The sequence below is a fragment of the Gekko japonicus genome, unplaced genomic scaffold (genome assembly GCF_001447785.1).
Source record: "Gekko japonicus isolate JY-2015 unplaced genomic scaffold, Gekko_japonicus_V1.1 scaffold491, whole genome shotgun sequence".
NCBI classification, from domain to species: domain Eukaryota; kingdom Metazoa; phylum Chordata; class Lepidosauria; order Squamata; family Gekkonidae; genus Gekko; species Gekko japonicus.
In genome coordinates, this window is record NW_015174857.1 from 265,897 (window position 1) to 281,340 (window position 15,444).

Here is a 15,444-nt window from a genome sequence, read left to right on the forward strand (position 1 = left end):
TTTATTTAGCGGTTGTGTTTACCTATTCTGAGTTGCTCGAACATAGCCTGTTGCACAAAATTTATCAGCAGCGGCTTTGGGTCAGAGGTATTTGTAAACAACAAAAGCAACAACAACAAAATCCACTGGATTGCCTAAACCCCAGAAACACCCCCTGGGAAAACCAAACTGAAACGGGCTCATTTTCTCAGCTCACTGGTCATAGTAATTATGCTATTCAGAGGAATGCTAAAGGAATATATAAGATATTGAGGGGCTATAATACTCTTGTGGAAGAAAAAAGAGTTGTATACTCACAGACAAAAATGTATGTGTGAACATTAAATAATTAGGAATTAAGACACAGGCTTCTGAATTACAATCTGAGGCTGCCATGTTATGACTAGAAACAACACTGAATGAATTCTGCACTCTGTATAGGAAAAGTCCATTTTCACAAGATGTTCAAACTAGGTTTTGGTAAATACCTCCCCCCCCCCCCCCGGTTGGCTATTGAGTGAGGTAGATGGTATCCACGTTAGATTCATTAATGGCACAGGACAAGTGTCACTTGGTCTTGCTACCAAGCCACAATTTAGAAAAAAGGCCTCTGAGAAACTGATATACTGAAATAATCTAGAAACACTAAAGCCAGATTCTCAACACTGTCCTTTCTCTCTCTTTTATTTAAATGACAGTTTAAGCCAAACTCACAATATAATTAGTGGTGTACCTTGCAAAAATATCTATTGACGTTGTTATGCTACTTGTTAAAACACCTGTTCTTTTCTTTTCGGGGATAGCTGTGAGGCTGTATTTAGTTGTCACGTCTCCAAGTATTTCAGATGAGTGGCAGGCAAGCTGAAGACCCTGTTAATTCTCTGATACGTGCACCAAAGTGCCCGCTTGTCTCCCTGATTTCACTACCAAGCAAGAGAACAACACTACATTTCTGCACCAACAATTTCAGACTGCTTAGTCTCCTTAGCAGTTGCTCAGTTTCTAGCTCTGCCTTGAAGGGGAAAAAAAATAACTTTAGATAGAAGCAGCGAGAGCCTTCTCTCCTTCCTTGGTTCACTTCTGGAGCATTCAGGACACAAAATTTCAAATACTATCAAGAGAACATATCAGACTTGACTGGCAGTGACAGATATGCAACTACTCTCTGAAAGAGCCTGCAATTAGCCCCAAAGACACTGTCACCACCAAGCAACTGCAGCATCTTTGACTTTATGCCCTCTGGTAACAGCGCTGGCCGTTTTAAATCCTACAGCATTACAGTCTACAAAGTCACCCTAGTTGGAAAAAACAGGAATGCTGGGGAGATACTATGTAATTAACAGGCCAGAATTTTAATTTACTTTTTACACCACCTTAGAAATGCAACAGCATAAAACTGTTGTTTGGTTCCCACACACACACAAAAGATTTTGTTCAGTGATTATGAAGCGCTTTTTGAACTTCCTATGGAAAAGTCTTGTCAGTTTCCAGTCATTTCTACTTACGGGATTCAAACTCTTTTACAGAAAGGAGTTTTTCTGAGTCAGTCCTTTCAGGGTGTGTTTTCTGTTAATGGGAGAAAAAAATGACGTTTTCAGAAATCCCCCACATATCTCACCATCTTATTCTCAATTGTCCCTTCTAACGTAGAAATCACCCGTCCATCTCACAAACGCAGGTCACCCAACATCATTTTAGTTTTAATTTGCCTACCCTGTATATGAAATTAACCAACTCTAATCCCATAATGCCCATCAAATTTACACACACAAACAGAGTAAGTATTTCTTTGAAAACACGTCGCTTGTTTCAAACTGCAGACTCCCAGAAAGCAGCTAACAGTGGCAAGCAGTCAGAAGGCAGACTTTGCTTTGAGGAAAGTGAATCATCTCAATGTTGACAGAGTTTAAAAGGAACACTCCAGTGTTGGCCTAAGGCCACTTCTTTGTAATCTTGGCCATTAAATATGGGTTTGCAGGTGGCCCAACAGCTGAGGTTCAGGGACTATGGTTTGCATATTTAGCTTTCATATGCTACTCTGGGCTCTCTCCTACTTCCCTGCTAGCTATAAAGGCACAAATTTATTCCAATGACTTTTCATCATTAAACATCTAATTTTGTTTGTGGATCACCACTAGACTGTGCTTTAATTTTAAAAGGAAAAGAAAAGAAAAGCAGTGCAGGGGGGTAAGCCTGATACCTTCCCGGCAGGTCTTCCAAATCCTCCCTCTATACCGCATCTGGGTCACCCTCATCATTTAAGCAAAAGTAATTTTATTCAAAAGGCATTGTTTTTTTTGGGGGGGGGGATTGCAAAGAGGAAAAGTTGGTGCTTTACAACAGCATAAAACGCAGTGACCTTGAAACTTGACAATCTCATTTGCTTTCTGAAAACACATTCTGAGAACACGTCTCACCATCCCAAAGTCTGCACTGAACCTCCTCTGGCTGTTGAGACCTGACAGGAGGCCTTACTTTTCTCTTGGAATGCTCTCATGTTGGATCCCCATCCTTGGGGAGCTCTCTTCCAAGAGAGACTTGAGCAAGCCAAGTGCCACAATTAGGGGTGTGCAAGTTTTTTTAATTTGGTATTTTTCAATTTGGGTCTATTAGACCTGAATTTTTTTTTTGGTATTTACAAAAAATCCCGGATCCCAATACTTGAACAGTACTCAGATCTGGGATTTTTCGGAAATCCAGAATTTTGGGGAGTTAAATAGACCCAAGAAGAAAAATACCAGATTTTTTTAAAACGCCAGCCTGATCCTGGGGCTGGCTTGGCTTCTCTTGCAGCCTGGTTTAAATCGTGCTGCAGAAGGAGCCAGACTCAGGATCTGTGTGCCTCAGATCTGCAGCCCACGGGGAGATCACTCCCTGAGGCACACAGATCCTGGCTGGGATGGCTTCTCCCGCAACGCGGTTTAAACTGGGCTGCAGAAGAAGCCAGCTTCTGGATCTGCATGCCACGGGGAGATCGCTCCCCGAGACATGTGGATCCTGGCAGGGATGGCTTCTTCTGAAGCCCAGTTTAAACCGCGTTGCAGGAGAAGCCAGGAGAAGTCAGAACAGCCAATCCTGATCCTCGGGCTGTCTTCTGTAGTCCCTTTAAACTGTAAAGGGACTGCAGCAGAAGCCCGACTAACAGCTGAGATGTGGGAGCACTGTGCTCCTGCCTCTCCACTGTTTTCAGATATACTGGTAACTCCATAATATAGCCGAGATTTTTTCAGGAATCTTTTTTTTGTTTTCCTGATAAACCCAGATACATTTTAGATGCCAAAATATACCCGAAAAATACCAATAAGGTATTTTCAAGGTATATTTTTGGTTTGGGTAGATCCAAACGCACACCCCTAGCCAGAGTCCTTTAGAAGTAGATTCAAAACTTCCTCCTGAGGAAAAAAGACTTTTCTATATGATTGACTGAGCTGTTGCCTTATTCAATGTTTTTTAAATGTTTTCATTAGATATTATGTCTTTTTTCCCTTTGCCTAAACTACACTGAGGAAGTGATTGCCCCCTAAAAAACAGTGGGTTATTGTGTGAAAAAGAACAGTGACTCAAACACTAAATATAATATTTATAATAAATCATAAATATATTGCTGACAAACAACTGAATGTTAGACAAAAAAAAAAAAATTAAAGGGGGGGGGGGGGGGGTCTTTTAATTTCTGTTTCCTGGAGGTCCTGGGGTAATTATTCCTCCCTATCATTAAGAATTTTAAATGAAATATTTATATTTGTGATTCATATCGGCAGAAAGCAGAGATGACCACCTATATAGTTCATCCAGTTGCTACTCCAATCCGTCCTGCTCCTTTCCACCACTTTTCATGCTTGACTGCACAGCTTTTTCCCTGGGAGATGAGAGGCCACCTCAATGATCCTTTTAGAGGCCTCCAGTAAACCTCATTTCCTACTAAGAGCAACATCTGGCAAGTCTGAGACACTGGACTCTACCTGGCCAAGTGGCATGAGACAGACCATATCAGAAGGGGGTGCTGTTGCCCAGTCAGCTTGGTCACTCTAGGCTGAAGAATCTGGCCACCACTAATATGAAGCCAGAGCACTTGAACTTTGGGCCAATGGATCTCTAAAAGTGAGAACGGAAATTGTGCAGTTCTCCATTTCACATAGCATCCTCCATTTCACAAAGCATCCTGATATTCCATTTCCGGTTATCATTCAGCAGTGCAAGCAGCAATGCTGAACTGTCCCATGGCCAAACTAGAAGTTTGACGGGTTCCCTGAATCCAGCTCGGGTTCCCTGCAGCCATACAGCAACTGCAGAGAATGGCCCTTTAAAAATAAAGCAGAGGCCATTTGGGAGAGGACAGGCTCCTGTCTCCCCTTCAGCCATTCTTCCCTGACTAAACAGCACTGGGAAGTTATTTCCCTGTTTTTGCTGCTCCATATGCACAGAATACACCATACGGAACAGCCAAAAAGGAGAAATGGCTGGAGGAATGCAAGTGCCATTTCTCCCTGCTGGCAGCATTCCAAGCCCAAATGGGCTCTGCATTGTCTTTAAACAGCCATTCCCCATGGTTGCTTTGTAGGTACGGGGAATTCTCAGTGCAATCTTATGTGAAAGAAGCAGGAGAAAATAGTAAGACTATGGTGGTTCAACAAATTTTCCACTTTCCAAAGAGTTTTACAAGAAATAAATGTTGATGGAAGATTTTAATGGAGAACAAGGGGAGAGGGAGGCCGTCCAATGGCATTGCAACTTAAGAATAGATATGCAGCAAGAATGTAGCATCAGTTATTCATTCTCAGAGCAGCTGCCAATATGACATAAACAAGTGGACGTAAGGTGAATTTTTCAGAAACAGTTGCTGATTTTTTTTCCTGGCCCTTTCCTATCCATCTTTCAAAACAAAATCCAGCACTCTTTCTGAAACCTTGGGCTTTGCTCACCTGTTTGGCAAGGATCCTTGCAGTGAGTCTCACCGTCTCAGAGGGATTCCAATTCTGTCCAAACGCACACATGGCAGAGCACTCCAGCTTGTGCATTGGCCAGTCCTGTTTCTGGAAGAGGAAAAATTGTGCAGTTGTACTTTGTAAATGAGAAAAGGATGCTCTGCCTGCCCCATCAGAATCTAGAGGTCAAACAAAACATGTTTCCTTTAGAAAAATAAGATGACACTTGCAAAATTTGAACTAAAGATGGAACAAACCTGAGCATTGATATCATCACATTTAAGAGATGATCTGCAAGATTTAGGACACCAAAAGGACAGAGGGCTTGAGCAGCTGCCAGGGCTCTACCCAGTTAAAAGACCACAGACCAAGAGTTAGTGCTGCCATATTGACTGTCACTTCCCATAGGCCCTAGCTGTCTCCAGACAACAAGAGGCAATGCTATGTCCAGTCTGGCCATCTTGCACAGCCTGTGCCTTCACTTCCTGCCTCCACAACTAGGATAAGCTGTCAAAAAGTCTCAAAAAGGCAGAGCCAATCCAACTCATGAGATAATGGAGGGGAAAGACCATTGTTGTTTCGGTATTTACAACTCTGTCATATAGCTTTTTTCATTGTTAAGAGGTGGAACAAATTTTAGAAGTATGCATTTTGAAATAAGAAATAAGGTAGGCTGAATGGAACTGGATATGAAAAAAGGTGTGGTCAAAATTGATTTCAATGAATTTGAGAGAAAGCTTTATAAAAAAAAATACAGTTCCAGTGGGATCTAACACCTTACCATCTGTCTATCCTCTGGTATGTTTCCAGGAGAGCATTACGCTCTGCTGAGAACGATCTACTGGTGGTCCCTGGCCCTAAAGACATCAGGCTATCCTCGAACTTCTCGGCCTTGGCTTTGTCCTGGTGGAACTCTCTGCCAAATACCACCAGGGCCCTGTAGGCCTTCATGAAGTCCCTCAGGGCCTGTAAGGCAGAGATGTTCCGCCAGGCCTTTGGTTGAGGACAGCAACAGTTCCATCACTGCTGGCACCCTCTTCTTCCTCTTCTCCTTTTCCCCCTCCATCCACACTTTGGCCCTCTCCTCACCTGCCTGCAAGTCAGCGACACAGTCCAGAGCAGGGTAGTGAAGAAATTGTCTGATGCCATCTGATATATGTGGTCATCCTTTTTGGGTCTTTGTTTTTAACTTGTTTTTAATGGTTGTACATCGCCTAGAGCCTTACATTGTAGAGAACAGGCGATTTACAAATCAAATTATTATTAACATTTTGGGTTTTATTTATTGAGGAAATCCATAATATGATGGGATATTCATTACCACTTAGCTCTAAGGTAATATTGTTACGTTATATAGTAGCAGAGATTTGGAAATGGTTCTTGCACTTTTAAAAGCTAAAATGTGTATAGCAGTAAAACAGAAAAAACACAATTCACTAAATATGAAAAAATGTGTATGAAAATATGGAAAGTGTTATTAATAATAAGATTAATGTATTATAGGAAATCTAAAGAGCTAGCTATCCCTGACAAATCTGTGGAGAAATGGTCTATTTTATTCAAAAAAAAGGAGATCACACAGCAGTATTGTAGTAACAGCAATGGGAAAGAACTGTGAAGCAGGACAGAGTAGAACTGGTAACAATGTTAATATATTGGACAAATACAACGTGTGCAGTACATGAATATAATCATTGCACAATAAAGCACAACAATTCTATATATGAATCTTCTGATATACAATGAAATATTCAAAAAAATTATCTTTCCAAAATAGTTCATTCCCTTTTTTTATTGAATGGAATTACTAATGGTGGTAAAAAACCTGCATTGTAACACTGTATTGTTATTGCACCCAGTTAGGATTTTAAAAGATTTTTTTTAAGGCAGAGCCAATCCCAATGGACAGAAATTCCTAAGTGAAACTTCTAAACACTCTCCCATTTTTATTCTGAAAGAGGAGGAAAATGGAACATTTCCACAGCTGCAGCTTAATCCTATGTCACATGGGCCTGTCCTTTTGAAATAAAATTATATTTAAATATGTGCATGTCTAGGCTGGGCTATGATGGTTAAGCTGGTTGAATAACTACATGGGACAAGACTCCAGATTAAACCTTTTTACAAAATATTTCTCCCAGATTTCAAAATGATAAGCAATACCAAAACCTGAACCAAGCTGTCACCCAGATCCTACACATCTAACACTGTGTGCTCGCAACATAAACTAACTTTTTTGTAATGTTTCTGCATCATCATGACTCAGAATACTGCATTTATGCAACAGTTGGCATTATTTATTTATTTATTGTATGGCAAAATTACACACAGGAAGCATATAATAATATAAAAGACACAGGAGATGTGCGCCGGTGTGGCGCGGCGACGGGCAGGGCGTGGCTCGTTCCATCCTGCCCGATTCTTCTATGGACCTTTCCGAGTCTCCCGGGGCCCGGGAGAACTTGGCCAGCCCTCTCGGAGTGAGGGCTGAGGCAAGGGACGTCCTTTTCCCCCCCCCCCTGTGTTCGGCAAGCGGGGGGGTGCCCAGAAAACAGCTCTGATGCAAGACCGTGTAAGAAGACAAACATGGCCAGCGTCATGTTTGGAATAGCCGCTGCCATCCGAGTTTTTTTTTAACTAAATAGAAGTACAACGAGAAACACAACGAGGAACTATCATTTCGGCAAGACAGAAGAGATCAGGAATGTGAGTAACCTTTTTTGTTTGGTGCAAGCTAAAGAAAATCCCCACAGAAGAAACGTCCAAGTATCGAGGTGAAGGTGGCCGAGAGAAGTAAGGAACTCAGGCTTTATTTGTAGTACGGCCTGAAGTGGGGAAAGGAAAATACAACTACTGGCCTCTGTGTTGTTAGAGGGACTGATACTATTGGCAGAGACGGACAAAAAGATAAAAGAGAGAGAAGAGTGGCTGATGGAAGGAGGTATAGAATACAGGGATCACTTTGCTGGAAGTTTGAGTGAAAGATTATGGAAATGGTGGTAGAGACAGAAATGGAACAGGAAATTGATGAGAATGATGAGGTGGGAGAGCTAACTATTGCACAGTTTCTGAACATTTTGAGAGGAACAATTCAAAGAGAATGTAGGAAAGCGTGTGAGGAAATAGTTGGAAAGCTGGACAATGTACAGAAAGAGCTTGGAAAAACGAAGGAAGCAGAACGGCCCTACTAGAGAGAGAAAGTGGAGGAGCGGCAAAAGGAGGATTGCAAGGTTGTGAAAGAAAAAGAACCGGAGTCTGCGCTAGAGAAGGACTGTTGGTTAATTAAAAGCACTCGAATAAACTTGAAGGTAAAAGAGGTGGCATACGTTAAAACAGGACTATGTAAAAATAAGAAGAGAGGGAAGAAGAATGAAGCAGAAGGCGCAAGGAGGATTAAAAGAAGGAAAAAGAGGGCCTGGAAATTTAAAGCGAACGGTAAAAGATGGAGTCTGGAATGGTTGAACTGTGGTGAGAAAATGAGGAAGCTGAGAAGACATAAGGACCGAAGGGATATAGACAGATTGAAGCAGAATAATAGAAGGTTAATGTTTAGGAAAAGGAGCAAGCTTTTGAAAAGGAGAAAAGGAATGTTTGTTTACACCCAGGTCAGGAATTGATGGAATAATGAGTTGGATATTTATTATGTAACTTGGTAGACTGTACAAATGCTATGCCCTTGTCTCATGCATAAGATGATTAGAATAATAGGATAGAAAGTTTAACTCAGATAATGACTTAAGGTGGGATTGTTAATAAATCATGATACGGGGGTAATAAATTGAAGATATAAGCTATATAAAAAGCTGTAATGATAGTGAATTAGAATTTGTTTAAGTAAGTGTAGAGGTTTCCTTTTCATATAAGTTTAATATTGTATGTTGTTGAGTGTGTGGAAATCATGTTGAAAATTTTTGTGATGTGATATGATATTAGGTATTAATGGGATAAATTTGGGACATGAATTGGATAACCAGGAGATCAATTTTAAAGTAAGATATAAAAAAATAACTGGATAATATTTATTTAATTAGATAGATATTTATTGAGGTATTGTGGCAAGGAGAAATAATAATGAAATTTGGGACATGAATTGGATAACCAAGAGATCAATTTTAAAGTAAGATATAAAAAAATAACTGGATAATATTTATTTAATTAGATAGGTATTTATTGAGGTATTGTGGCAAGGAGAAATAATAATGAAATTTGGGACATGAATTGGATAACCAGGAGATCAATTTTAAAGTAAGATATAAAAAAATTAAGTGGATAATATTTATTTAATTGGATATGTATTTATTGATGTATTGTGGCAAGGGGAAAGTCAGTATTGGAAAGGAGATGAGCAGATTGGATAGAGTATTGGACAGAGTAATAATTAAATGGGGGTTGCTACTTTAGTTAGTGGGTAAACAGAGATGGTGTAACTATTATATAGGAGATAAAGAGTAATGGAAAACGTAGAAAGAAAAAAAAAAGGATTCATAATTCCTAAATTATAAAACAAAAATTATAAAATTATAAAAAATAAAGATAAAACATAAATGATTTAAATGAATGTTAAACCCTGTTTTTCATACCGGAAATACATGTTTTATGGAATATTAGTATGTTTAAATCTGGCCAATAGGATTAGATAGGTTATTCAGGGCAGTATGTTATGGTAAAGGAGATTTAAAAGAAAAACTTTGTATTGGTATGTTATACTCAATTCAGTTGGAACAACAAGGTGGGATAATGGGATAATTGTGTATTTATTTTGGTAACATGGTTAACATCTCTGTGTGGCCGAAACACAAAATGAACTGAAAGGGGAAAAAAATGTACTTTTATTCTTGTTGATATAATATATGTGTATGTAACAGGCTTATATTGTTAAAACTCAATAAATATATTATTCAAAAAAAAATATAAAAGACACAGATACACAGAGAGATTGCGCAATCCCCTTAAATACTAATATCTAAATTTTCAATCCACCCAATCGAAGCTGGGGAAAGTTCAAAGAGCTCCATCACATCTCCCTGAAGAACACAATGCTCACATTCCTGTGACAGATGAAAAATAGTTTGGTGGGCTTTACCGCAATCACATTCAGGTCCTAGTATTTTGCCCTATTTAAACAATGGGTCTGCACATCTGCCAAAGCCTGTTTGTATTCTATTAGCCATCTTCCATACTTTACATGGTAAGTCAAATCCTGTGGACCTCTCATTGGTGTTTATCCGGTTATGGATATTGGGTGGAACTGACTGCATCCATCTTCGCTTCCATTCATTCCCTAGATCGAAATTTTGTGATTGCAAGATTTGTGGAAATCTTATTGCTGGGTGTCGGGACCTTAGTCTGGATAGACCTGTATCAGCCATGTCTTTGTGAACGGGCAACTCTCTGTTTTCAAAGATCTTTCAATATTTATGAAGAAGAGCATCATGTTTTCAGAGACACAGGGGAGCGATGTGGCACAATATAGGTAGTCAATAGGTTGGAGTGTGTTTAATACATCCCCTTTTGGTTCTCATTGTTGTATTGAGTTGGACATCAAGTTTGTGGACATGGGGGCTGTTCAGCCACACTGAAGCACCATATTCCGCAGTATCATACACCAACCTCAAAGTTGAGCATCTAAGTGTTGTAAGAGATGCACCCCAACTTGTACCACATAATTTTTGGAGAATTATGTTTCACATACGTATTTTTGCTGCTACATTGGTAAGATGGTGTTTATAGCTCAAGGTCCTGTCTAGGGTAAAGTCAAGGTACTTAGGTGTATGGTTATGTGTAAGCTGGGTGCCACTAAGGTAGACATTCCATTCATGATTGGCAAGATTGTTATTGGGATGGAAACAGGAACATTCTGTTTTTCCTGAGCCACCATTTACGGTAGTAGTCAGCCAAAATTCTGAGGTCCCTAATTAGTATTTCCTCAGTCCTTTCAACTGATTTGTGCCTTACTGCATTTGCCACGTCATTGGCATAAGCAAATTTCCTGGATATTGTCTTGGGAATGTCAGAAATCTATAGATTGAAAAGAACTAGAGCAAGGACCGAGCCCTAGGGTAAACTGTTTTTCAGTTTCTTCTGCTTGCTGATTGACTGGTCCATAATTACTTGGAAATTTCTATCACTCAGCATGTTATTTAAGAGTTGAAATAATGTTCTGCAGGGGGAAACTTGGGAAAATTTGTACAACAAACCATCAGTTCAGATTGTGTCATAAGACGAATAATGTTCTGCAGGGGGAAACTTGTACAACAAACCATCAGTCCAGATTGTGTCATAAGACACAGTCAGAGCGAGGAAAACTGCTGATGTCTTAAGACGCTTCTGATACACTGCCTCAATGAAAGTTGTTAAGCTGAGAACCTGGTCTTCACAATTACGACAAGGTCTAAATCCTGCCTGCTCTATAGGGACACGTTCATTAACTGTCACTGATTCTGTTCGGGATTAGCCTTTTGAGGGGTTTATAAGAAGAGCTCAGAAGGGAAATAGGCCTGTAAATTTCCACCAGATGTTTTGGTTTTCCAGGTTTCAGAATAGCAACTATCTTTGTTTTCTTGAATCCCCCTGGGAGTCTTCCTGTTCTCATGATCTCAGTTTGAAACTTTGCAAGACACTTCTTAGTGACCGTGTCACTGTTGATTAGGAAACTCATTATGGATGAAGTCAAAGCCTAGTGCCTTTCCACTCCTGATATCCTTCAATGCCTTGGAAACCTCATTAGCACTGAAACCTCCTGACCGCTCACAGTCTTCAGGGCAGGTGCGTTTCAAAATCTGGAGTTCTTTTTTTATCCTGATTGTAAAATCTCAATCAACTGGCATATCCTACTTTAAGCATTTCTTTGTTGGGACAGTATGCATCTTTAGGATTGGAGCACAAAAACAAACTGTGTTTCAGCAGCATCAACAGTGATCTAAAAGTGATCCTGAGCTCCAGTACATTCTCTAGATACTGAAGATAAAAACACCTGGATTTTGATTGTCATGCAAGTGCCACCGGGCTAAAGGCTCTTTCAGCAATCCTGCTCCTATACCTGGCCTTTCCCATCAATGCAGCACCGATTGTGTAGCAGAAGGTTGCTTGCACAGTCTTTGTTTGCCATTGACTCAGGACAAATAATCTTGGGAGTTCCCTGATAAGTGCCACTTGCTCCCCTCATGGAAAGATGAATTACCATTGAATTGGTGAAATTAATCATAGCTATGAAGAAATGAAGCTATACTGCCATCTGTACAAGAGACTCCTGGGTTGATGCAAGCTGACATTTATCAATCAAAAAAAAGTTTCTCTCACAAGAAAGCAGTACTTCTGTCCCAAAAATTATCTGTGGTGGCCACTGTGAGTCCAGAGGAAGAGACTCTTCCTGTTTTTTAAAGTTATTTACTTTATTTATACCCTGCCTTTCTCTCCAAATGAGGACCCAAAACAGTTTACATCAATCTCCTCACCTTCGTTTTATCCTCACAACAACCCTGTGAGGTAGGTTAGTCTGAGAGAATATGACTGTCCCAAGGTCACCTAGTGAGCTTCAACAGCAGAGTGAGGATTCGAACCTGGGTCTCCTAGATCCTAGTCCACCACTACACCACACTGGCTCTTGATTTGTTATGATTTAATGAATCTAACTAACTTAGAAACCATTTAATGTTATATTATAGCATAATAATCTAAATTTACTAAACATGTTTCTCTAGTATCAATTTTTAAAAAAAAAAACAGCAAAGGAGCAAAATTAGGCTAAGAGGAAACAAAGAAAGGCTTTAGTTGGGCAGGAAAGCTGGTGCTTCACAATGCAAAGTTACGTTGAGTAAACATAGCATAGCATTAATCTCCTAAATTACACCCCCATGTTTCTATGGTTATGAGTTCAACTGCAGTGCAGACATAAAAAAAATAGATGATCAGCAGAATAACTTCCTCAGCAGACTGACCTAATATCACCTTAAGGTGTCCAATAGAAGGTCCACAGAATGACAGTAGCTTCAAACAAATCTGAAACAGTACCGATGACTTTGATCTTATGAACAGACATATTAGGAAAAAAGGGGTCTCACTTGATGTAACAGGAAATTCCCAACCCCCAGCCGTTTTAAGTGAAAAGCAATCATAAAATTCAAACTCACAAGGTCAGAGATCTGTTGCCTTTTAGTTGCACTTGCATTTAACTTTAAATCTACAAATAGTTGTAAAAAAAACAAAGCATTTCTTTGTGATCTTTTTTCAAGTTAAATCAGGAATAGTTGAATCAAGAGAAATTAAAATTTAGTGTACCTCTTTAAAACCCATGTTTGGATCTATCTCCCAACAAAACAGCATTAAGCCTGCATGTCAGAGTAGCACATCCAAACATGCAAGTGACAAGACTTACCGTTAACAGTACTAAAAAGAAATAATGCACCATAGCAGTTTCTCCAGTGGTCCTGGCAGTGGGGCAGTCCTTTACTCCTGGGATATTAGCTCCTCCCTCGAAGGCAGGGCCGGCCGACTCTTTTGGTCCCTGAGTGGGAGGGGCTTATCCTCAACTCCCCAGTCTGTCCGGCCCTGCCTTTGAAGCAGGACGCAGGTCGATGGTGCGCAAGCAAGAAGAGAAAAGAAAAAAAGAGAAACCTAAACGTGGAAAGGGCAGCAGCAGGTCCCAGGTACTACCGCCCCTTTAGGGAACGTGGCCGGGTCTGCTGCACAGAAAAGAAGCCCTTCCGTCCGACATAGCCAGGAGATCCTCGGCAGTGCGGACAGGTCCCTGACTCTCGGGGGAAGAGGTTCCCCCCCCTCCCCTGAAAGAAGCCCAGGAATCGCGGAGAGCCAGGGAAACGCCAGAGAGAGACGCGGGATTCGCGATCCTCCTGGCAGGGTAGGAACCCGGTTCCCTCTCCCTCTTCAGCGGCAAAAGGAAAGGCGGGGAGAAGACCAGAGTTCCTTTGGCGCCTAAATCGTCTGAGTCACGGTAAGGTTAGGCGCTGTGCAAGGAGGGAGGAGTAGAGGGGGGAGGTTTTTCCCCTCAGGCGTTCTCACAAGCGTTGCTAGAGAGGGGAACAATCCCCGTTTTCGCCCTGCATGTCGTCTCCCTCCTCCACGCACGTGCACCTACATTTCTACAGGCTAACACCAGGGGACTGGGGTTCCCGAGTATGCCTGCTGCTTACTACCCTTTTTGGTTGTGCAACCTACACACCAGGGGGACACCCTGGGTGGGGACAGACCAAGGGTACTTTTGATAAACAGGCAGGAACAGCCATTTTCACAGGCTCTTTTTACTTTCACTTTCCCAGAACCTTAAAATGGAAACCAGAACTTGTGAATTTGTCCTGGCTAACTCTCCAGAACAGGATCCCCAAGCAGGGCAAGAATTAAGGTCTCCAGAGGAACATACTGAGGTTGATTTGCTGACCTGGATTAGGTCAGAAATAAAGAAAGAATTTAAAGACCTGCGGAAGGCAATTCGCCATAGGGGATCCAGTGATTCTTCCCCAGAGCGAGATAGAAGGCCCAAAAGTCACTCCCAACACAAAAGGAAAAAAGACAGCAGGTCAACATCTTCTCATAACCCCAAGAGAGCTAGAAGGGGAGAGGAGAGCCCGCCTTCCAGGGAACATAGTCCACTCCTGAGTGACTCTGACTCTGAGCCCTCCGGGTCTTCTTCAAATAGGGAGGAGGGCGAACTTTCATCTGAGGCATCAGAGACGGTACCCACTGCTCAAACTAGGCTTTTTCCCCAAGAGATTTATGGCAAATTATTGCCAAAAGTGTTAAGGAAACTTGAAATCTCTTACACTCCTAAAACAACAGAGGAAGAGGATACAGATTTTCCTACTGGGTCAGAACAAACCTTACCAAAGACAGGAACTAAACCCACCAGGGTACCCCTACCAGCAACTTTTTATTCTCTCATCAAATCAGAATGGGACCGTCCTGCCAAACCCAAGCCTAACCATCCTATGTTTTCCAAGTTCTACTCTCTCATACCAGAAGCAGCAAAGAAGATTAAACTACCAGTGGTGGACGACCCAGTCAATAGTCTGGCTTCTACATCTGTAGAAGACGGGTTCCCAAAGGACCATAGTGACAAACGGATCGAGCAAGCCCTGCGCAGAGATTTTGAGGCCTCAGCCAATTCTCTTCGGGCCTCGGTCACTGGTTCACTTTTCGCCAGAGCAGCGTACGCATGGGCCTCGGACCTCGCCACAGCAGATAGTGGCATTCCCAAAGATCTCAAAGATGAAATCAAGAAAATAGCCCTAGCAACGGCCTTTGCAGCTGATGCATCTTTAGATGCCGTGCAGCAGTCAGCAAGAGCCATGGCCTCAAGCGTCACAGCACGAAGAAACACGTGGCTACGCAATTGGGACGTTGATCCGTCAGCTAGAGCAAAGGTGGCAGCTGTACCCTTCAAAGGTGCAAATCTTTTTGGAGATGGCTTGGAGAGGTACCTGGTAGAAGATAAAGATAAGAAGAAAGTTCTACCATCCAAAAAGAGAGAAGGAAAATTCAAAAGAAAATTTCAGTCCTTTCGGGACTCCAGACGGGATTCCAAACC

At 41.4% G+C, this 15,444-nt stretch overlaps 1 protein-coding gene across 1 annotated transcript in view; it reads right to left on the reverse strand.

The window, feature by feature from the left end:
* Positions 1 to 15,444, reverse strand: part of SMYD2 (SET and MYND domain containing 2) — a 69,559-nt gene that overhangs the window by 22,059 nt on the left and 32,056 nt on the right. The window contains exons 3-4 of the mRNA XM_015424631.1: positions 4,902 to 5,012; positions 1,485 to 1,545 (exon numbers count right to left, since the gene is read on the reverse strand). Coding sequence (XP_015280117.1) covers positions 1,485 to 1,545; positions 4,902 to 5,012 — 172 coding nt within the window. The remainder of the gene's footprint in view (positions 1 to 1,484; positions 1,546 to 4,901; positions 5,013 to 15,444) is intronic.